Here is a 9,003-nt window from a genome sequence, read left to right on the forward strand (position 1 = left end):
TTTTTATTTCTTGCAGGTCACAAGCATTCTTCTTTTGATCACAAGGGAGGTTGGGCCAATACTCTTCTTGGTCGCGGGCTTCTAGCGCCCGTCGCGAGGTTCTTAGTCTCGATCTTATTGTTGTCGACATAGAGGGTTACCGGTCTTGGCTCGCATCCGAGCACCTCGCTGAACAAGTTTCTTAGCTAAAGTTCTTGGCACGACACTGTAGTAGCTACCATAAACTCCGCCTCACATGAAGATAAAATAATAATTTGTTGCTTCGTATATTGCCAGGTGATTAGATTCTCGTTGAGATAAAACACTATTCCTCAAGTACTTTTTATGTCGTCTGTGTCACCGATTAGGTCGTTGTCAATAAAACCAACGAGTTCTTCAACTTCTTGTCCTATTCTTAACTTAATCTCATAACTCGGCATTCCCTTCACGTAACGAAGAATTTATTTTACTGCTTGTTGGCGTAGAGTGGTAGGTTTCTCCATGTATCGACTAATTATGCCAACTGCATAAGAGATATCAGGTCGAGTGTGCGTCAAGTACCTAAGACACCCTATGATACGCCTATACTCCTTCAGATTCACTAAGCTTCCTCCCACATCCTTTTCAAGCTTCAAAATTTTTTTCCATAGGATACTTGCTCGAGTTACAATCCTCCATTGCAAACTATTCAACACCTTCTTCGTATAAGCTTCCTGCTTCACCTCGATGTTATCTTTCTTTTGGTCTTCCTCGATACCAAGATAGTTTGATAGTAACCCGAGATCACTCATCTCGAACTCCTTCATCATTTGTTTTTTGAACTCCTCAACACCATTGATGCTTGATCCTATCACAATCAAGTTGTCGACGTATACGTCAACAATGAGTACTTCTTCGCCATGGTTTCATGTGTACACAACTTGCTCTTGAGAACACTTCACAAAACCGAGACTCCTCATTCTCTTGTTGAGGCAAGTGTTCCATGCCTTGGTGCTTGACGTAGTCCGTAGAGAGCCTTATATAACTTGTAAACCCTATGCTCTTTATTCTTGGTGAAGAAACCTTCAGGTTGAGTGACATAAACTTTTTCTTCGATGTCACTATTGAAAAATGCTGATTTAAAATCCAAGTGGTGAATCTCCCATCCACGGTGACCTGCGATGCAAGAATTATCCATCATTACCTTGCACGGTCTCCGCCACTCCAAATGTAGTTGTTGTCCCATCATCTTCAAGTTAGAAGATATCGTAGAACATCAATCCTTTCACCTCATTATAGATCAACTTAAAAATGTCATTTTTATATACACTCTGAAATTTCTTTTCCAATGAATAACCACTCACAATAGGAATAGTCGAATTATATTAATGATAAAAAAAATTCCTTCTCTATGATCCTCTTAAAGGCCTTGTCATATTGCTCATAAATTGTTTTAGGGAGGATTTAGAATGAACAAAGTCATAACAAAGCATTCATAGATTCACTTCATTGAGATGTGGAGATGCCTGCCCAGAAGTAGCATTTAACATACACAATTATCCATTTTGCACGTTTTATGTGCAAGGAGTTCAACCAATAATTGTCTTACAACTGAAACTCGTCTATTATTTTAAGCCAACTATCTTCACACTACTCGATTGTAATTTAGTTATATATAATGTTATTGAATATATTTTTTATACATTTATAATGAGCATGTGCCATTATATGCCAAAGAAAAAACTGGTGATGAGTGTTCGGAAAAACATTATCAATTGCAATGTCCAATGATCGACATTGGTCAGTGATTATTGTCCTCAGTGCACGTCAACCATGCTTTTAAATGCTAGATAAATGACTCTTAATCCTCACATGATAGTAAGCCACATCATAACAAATTTGATTGTCCATGATGATTAACATCGACTAAGGAAGCAAATGACATATCATAGCGGTTTGTCAAAAATGTTGTGTCAAATATGATGACATCCGAGAAGTACTCATATACAAACATGCATCTTTATCAGCCCAAAAGACATTCTTTATTTAGTTTTCCTCGTACACATCATATAAATAAAAAAGTTTAAATATTTTCTTTGCATTTGGTAGAAATACTGACATAGCGCTTCGACATATCCATTTTCTAACCGCAAACGCCTAGTTTGGGAAATATAGTTTATGTAGTTTCTCTCATCAAAAGTCATATTATCATATCTACCAGCTTCAACAACAATTGATTGATATATTTTTGACAAGGTAATTACAGCTTCGTCTTTTAAATCCAATCTTCTCTTCGCACTTGGATTTAGAACCTTGTGAGATCTAAGATGTCTCGACATTCTATGACTCAATATATGAGTATGGTCATGGAAGACACTAGTTATCTCAACAACACCTTCATTTTGAACTGCATATTTATCTTAGCCTTATAGTTTGTCTTAGTAAAAGGTCTACTTTATAAAATGTTTTCCCCTTTATAGAACATGCACCACTTTTGATACAAGCGATATAGAACCACTTTTGTTTGCCATTTGGACCGTTCCTTACTCCTAACATAGAAATGCCAAAGCCTTTTGAATGGGCATAGGAATTATAAAATTCGTGAAGGTCCTTTTTAGAAGGAAAGGTCATTCCAATATTGGGAATTTGAACATCGTGTATTTGAACATCGTGTATTTAAACTTCGTGATCCATGAAGCTAAAGAATAAGAGAGAAACTGTATTAACAAAAAATGATCATGTTAAGGACGAAATTGTATCGAATATGGTCGTGTTCTGGACGTAATGGTCTCAAACATGGTCATGTTCAAGACCACTTGGTCCTTAACATGGTCATGTTCGGGACCAATTATTCCATAATATGGCCATGTTCTGGACCATTTCTGTTATGCCCAAGTGCATCTTTTCATATTATAAGAGGCTAGTAGTGACAATGGCATATTATTTGATTTTCACCCTTAATTGATCACTTATAAATTATAGTTTAAAATTTTATTTAAATAAATAATACATGGACCTGATATTACCATTAAGATCAGGAATATAAATTTTACTTGTCAATTATATGTGTGAAACAACATGCAGAAGGGACACACCATAGAATTAGGATATATAATATTCTCTCTCTAGGTCAATAAACAATTAAACCCACTTGGCAACAAATAATGAAACCACTGGGTACTTTAATAAATCTCTACTACACACCCACTTGCATGATTTTCATTTGCACAACTTGCATGCCCTCCACCTAGCATGCGAGCTCATTAGGCCACCTTACACTCCATTACTATTATTCATTAGGAAAATTCAGTTTTCTCTCTATCAGAAAGACCTAGAAATTCTCTAAAGAACCCTATTAAAATCGATATTAACTAGAGAGAGAGGGTTCTAAATATAGTTAAAAACTTTCAACATTAAATTTGATGTTAATCCTGTGAGTGATTAAGATCTGTTTCTATTCTTCACAAATCTTGGCAAGCTCTTGAACTGATTTAAGTGCGGAAAACCTTGCTAGATTTGAAGCAAAGTACTAGTGCAAAGTACTTAAAATGATCGTTTGACTTCTACACATAGCTTTTTGCTACCAATATCGCTTTGTGCTTGAGGATGTTGTCTTTGCTATCTTTTTTCAACTTAAAAACCCACTTTAACCCGATGGTATTGTGACCAGGTGTTAAGTCGGTGAGCTCCCATGTCTTATTCTTCCTGATAGACTCGAGCTCTTTGTTCATAGACTCATTCCACGACTCTTCTACTACTGCCTCGTGATATGTTGTTGGCTCGTCGGTGGTGAGCAACATCAATGCATCAAGATCCATCTTTACTAGTGGTGTCTCCACATAGACATCTTGTAGGATTCCGAACTCGACGGAATTTTGTACGAGCTTGTTGTTGTCTTTGCACCAATCCCACTTCTTCTTCTCCTCGAATACGGCATCTCTGCTCACATAGATTTCTCTGTACGCTGGATTTAAAAAACTTGTGCGTCTTGCTTCTGTCTTTGAACTTTGCATTTTTAGTAATTTTCTCGTCGAGCTCATAGAGCTTCTCTCGATGGCCCTTCATTTGGTTGCTTTCTCCATTATAAAGGTAACACACATCAGTGTGATTACACTCATCGTCATTTGCGAGGAGTTTCTCCATGAATTTCTCTTCATTGAACACCACCACCTTTGGTTCTTCCTTGGACGGTTCTTGCATGAACTCTTCAAGGTTTGTCTTCTCGTCTCTCTCAGCAAACATTAATACTAGCTCCTCATCATAGAAGTTAGTGAGGTTTGCATCATCGTCTTCGGAAAAAGATTTCGTCACTACCAAAACAAACATTAATGTTGACTCCTCGTCATAGAAGCTAGTGAGGTTTGCCTCATTGTCAGACCTTTTGTTAAGGAACTCATACGTGTAGTGCCCGTACTGTTGACAAGCGTAACACTTACCTATGCTCTTGTCTTTGCGGGACTTGGTGTCTTCTCTTCGAGGTGAGCTTTCTGTACGATCACTCCCTTGACCTTGCCTTTTTGCATGACCTCGGTTATCTCCACCATTGCCGCTGCAACTTTCCGCTCTAGAAGAAAATTTGGCTTCTCCATTTTTCTTCAATCGTGACATTCATTCATCATGCCTGAGTAATAGGTTCTCCTCCTCTTGGTCTTCATATCCGTGAAGTCTCTTCTCGTGGACTTTATGACGACCGACGATCTCCTCGACAATCATATTCTTGAGGTCACCAAATTACTCGATCGTTGTAACGATCTGCATGTATATTTGTGATAAGGCTCTAAGTAACTTCTTGACGACAAAGATCTCATCCACCTTCTATCCGAACGAGCTAATACCAGTCACAATGGATGTCAATTTCATTGCTAAATCATCCACTGATTCCCCATTCTTCATGCGAATTGCCTCGAATTGTGTCTTCAAGGTTTTCACTTTTGCCACCTTGACTCTCTCCACTCCAACATGCATTATCTTTAGCGTCTCCCACGCTAGCTTGGCAGAATCATTCTCACCCACCATGAGAAGAACGTTCTCAGGGAGTACTTGATAGATGGCAGCGAGAGCCATTCTATCCATCCATTCGTCGACATTGTCGAGCATCACGGTTTCCCACACTTCTTGTGCTTGTAAGTTTACATGTATCTTCAATGCCCACACCGAGTAGTTACTCATTGTGAGTAACGAATAAGAGAGCGTCACATTCCATTCTCTTCCAATTTTCATTGTTGCCACATCTCTGGTTGATCTTGTCGATGCCATGTTCTTCGATCTAGCTCTGATACCAAATGTTGGATTTTGACTATTGGATCTTTGAAGAATGATTACGAAGAAAGAAAACGCTGGAAAACTAGGAAGGACATTAAGATTTGTTGAAGAGGAAAAAGTCTTACTATTCTCAAGTGTTATGTATTAACCTTTACAAACAACCATTATAAAGGATTAATTAGTTAGAAATCCTAAATTACTTATACATACAGGCCCAAGCCCATTAATAATTAAATAAACCATAATTGTATAAAAGACAATAAAGACCTACAACATTCCATTTTCAAACAATCAATGCTTAAACTTACACCCTCCATCTTGGATCTTTTATTTTTTTTCTTCCCATCTCAACCAAAACCCTAATTTGAACTTGTGCATAACAACAATGGCTGCTACTATCTTCCTCCTTCTCGCGGCTATGTCACTATCTTCCTCCTTTGACCGGCTGACTCGTTGATTTCCAAGTTGGAAAAGTTCAAGGCATGTTTGATTTTTGTCCTCTTTCTTTTTCTACAAAATAAATACACTATATTAATTTTAAAATAATCTTTTTTAAATACGTCTTAAAGGGGTTCTAGAAAGTCATGTATGAAAAACAAATAGAAAGATATTATCATCAGGGTCATTCATATCCTTACCATACATTCCCTATTCAATTCCCTATTGTGGGTTGGTTATTCGTTAGCACGGGTGTCGCGTCTATTTGTGTATTGAAAAACCATAAAAAGACTCGGGCTTCTATTGAATCAAGTACTAGGTTTAAAGAAGTAGGGCCAAATATGCCCCTAGAAGGATCAGAAGTAGTCCAGGCTGTACGTACAGAATGTGAAAATTTAAACACATGACCACGAGGACACAAGTCCTTGATACATGAAAATATTGTAAAAATGTTGATTGAGTTTTTAATATTTTATTTCAAAATATTATAAATTATCCAGGATAACCTTTCATTTTGAACTCAATAATTTTTGTAATGTTAATTTTTTATTTTCATATGTAATTTTTTACATATTTTAACCTTATAATATGTAAGTGGTATCATCTTAATAATTTATAATATTAATTTTGTAATTTGAGATGGTGCACAAATACACTTAGATTAGCTGATATTTACATTTATTTTAAAGCATTTTAAACTTTTATCGACAACCTATTTAGTGTCTAATTGCGGTGTATGATTTAATTTTTTGTATTATTTAAATTGACTTAATGTAAATGTCGCAGCATATATTACAAGTTTAAAAAATAACGTGGTTGATTCACTTGTGTGGTGCTTAGAATCGATTTTGGGACGAGAACAGTTGGCTGGCTGGAGATGCAAATTGGCAATAGATGTGGATTATTAGTATGTGATATGTTTAAGAAAATTAGATGAGAAGAGAAGCTTGTCTCATCGAAGAAGAAGAAGGAGACCGCGGGAAGCTAGAGGGGGTGAGAGAATATGATACATACATGAGCTAGCTAGTGTTCTTCCATTACATTATAATAGTATTATAATAGTGTTGAGAATCTAACTGAGTATATAATTTATTAGTGAATATTTTATAGTTACAATTTAATAAATTTATTCGAGTTGGCATAATAGACTAAGGCCAAAAATAAAAATGAAAATAAGTTTAAAGGGTGAAATAGAAAGAAAAAGAAATAGAATAGCAAATAACAAAATATTAAAACAAATAGTTTCTTGATCTGGTTATTTTGATGCTTTCACCTGTCTCCTCCTAGACCCTTCAATATTTATTTTAGTCACCTTTAGTAACAATGCCTTTCTCTTCAGAAATGCAACTACCCCGACTAATTTAGACCGATCTCTTTCGACGTTGACCTCATTGAAGCAACGACTCCGGATGTTGATACCCCATAACTTCTATATCTTCTCACAAATTTTCTTCCTCTTCTCTACCAACCCATTTGACTTATACGTAGGCATGGCAAATTTCCAGTTCTCGGGGACCTGAACCAAACCGGACCCGAAGTTGTTCCGAAAAATCGGGTCCATGTTTGACCCGAACTTGACCGGTTCCGACCAGATGGGTACCCAACCCGGACCCGATTTTAAAATTAGAAGTTCATAATTTATTTTTTTAATTTTTAATTTTTTATTTAATCTATTTAGTTTTTATTATCCAATTAATAATTTAATATTGATTTTCACCTTTTTAAAGTATTCTTTTTACCGCTTTTAAAATAAGATAAACAAAAATTAATTTTAAACAATCTTATACACAAGTTTAAAAAAAAACTAATAAATGTTACATCTATATCAATTGGTTATAGTGAACTAGAAATAGAGCCGAATGCACCTTAGGGCTGAGCCCACCCCAACTCATCCTATTTTTTTTTTATATATTTATTTATTGCTTAAACAATTCATTACCTGATTTCCAGTATCGGCAGATTCTTGCTGGTTCTTCATTTTTTCCTGCTTTTTTTGCTCTAAGGACCTTCATAACCTCTGTTATGATTGAAGAAATATTTGTAAGAAAAAGTGTAAGCTACAAATCTTGAATCATTTATAAAGTAGTATTAGTATCTACCATGAGAGGTGATTAGGCGATAGGCATGGCCAAGAATAAGGGTGTCACATGGTGGGAGAAGGTGGGAGAAGCTTGACTCTGGTGAATTTGACAATTGTGTTCTGTTCTTGATCTGTGTTTTGTTCATCTTCATGACCTCACTGGCTGTAATAGGCCAGTACATCCTCTCAATCTTCCCACTTGGAGCTCAGTAATGATCAATAAGTATGCATTAATCCATATAGTTAAAGAGAGAAACTCACATCCTATAATTTATAAATTCTTTTTTACTTTTGTTATTTTTTATTCATTTTTTATTTTCTCTTTTCTCTAAATATATATATATCAACTTATTAAATTAAATATTTATATTTAAATTCTGAAGTAAAGTTAAGATTTTGAAGGTCTATTTGAAGAAAATACATAAGTTATTATTTGAAGAAAAAAAATGTATTATATTAAGATGAAATTTAAACTAAATTGTATAAACAAATTATTTTTTTAAATAGATGATGTTTTAGGTGGTTATACAAATTTTTATTTTTATAAAATTTATGTATATTTGAGACAAATAAAATTACTCTTATCTTATAATTTCTATTGTTATTAGTTATAAATACATAACCTACTTATTTATAAGTTTAAAAGTGTTACAAGTTTTTGTTTTTATGTTTATCTTTTATATTTTATTTTTATTTTAATACATGAGTTTATCCTTTACAATTTTAGGGTGTAAGTTTTATTTTACAAAATTTTAAAGAAAGTTATATTAATAAATTACTTACTCTCGTATTTGGCACTTTTAAATTTATAATTATCTTAAATTATATTTTTTTTTTCATTTTTTAAAGTTAGTTTCAAAATTTTTCTTCATTTAATTTTTCAAGCCCAACCTAAATATAATTTATGGATCCGTCCCTGACTAGAAATTCATAATTTCAATACATCATACATAACTAGTTGCTTAACACTTAAAAAATCTATTTAATTTTTTATTTTTTTTTAAAGAAGTCCAGCAATAACATAAAAGATATATAAAAAAAATGGGACAAAAAAGATATATATATATATATATATATCCAAAAATATATATGGTTCCACTATTTTGGTACAAAATTACATATCTATCTAATATAGAATAGTCCATTTTTTCACACCAATAGATCCAATATCAATTTTAGCAAACAAAATGTTAGATCTAACCCAAATAAAATATAGATCTCCAAAATATATCAAATTCAAAATACTAGATCTAACCCAAACAAAA

The 9,003-nt window shown here is 34.2% G+C and overlaps 1 protein-coding gene across 1 annotated transcript; it reads right to left on the bottom strand.

The window, feature by feature from the left end:
• Positions 1-440: 440 nt before the first annotated feature.
• On the bottom strand, positions 441-770 carry LOC124909652 (uncharacterized mitochondrial protein AtMg00810-like). The gene has a single exon (XM_047450311.1). It carries the CDS (start codon positions 768-770, stop codon positions 441-443), a length of 330 nt encoding a protein of 109 aa, XP_047306267.1.
• Between the last annotated feature and the right edge of the window lie 8,233 nt (positions 771-9,003).

Source organism: Impatiens glandulifera, chromosome 7, assembly GCF_907164915.1.
Source record: "Impatiens glandulifera chromosome 7, dImpGla2.1, whole genome shotgun sequence".
Taxonomy (NCBI): Eukaryota; Viridiplantae; Streptophyta; class Magnoliopsida; order Ericales; family Balsaminaceae; genus Impatiens; species Impatiens glandulifera.

Coding starts and splice junctions, on each gene's coding strand:
- LOC124909652 (XM_047450311.1), bottom strand. CDS start 770: ATGAGTGATCTCGGGTTACTATCAAACTATCTTGGTATCGAGGAAGAC.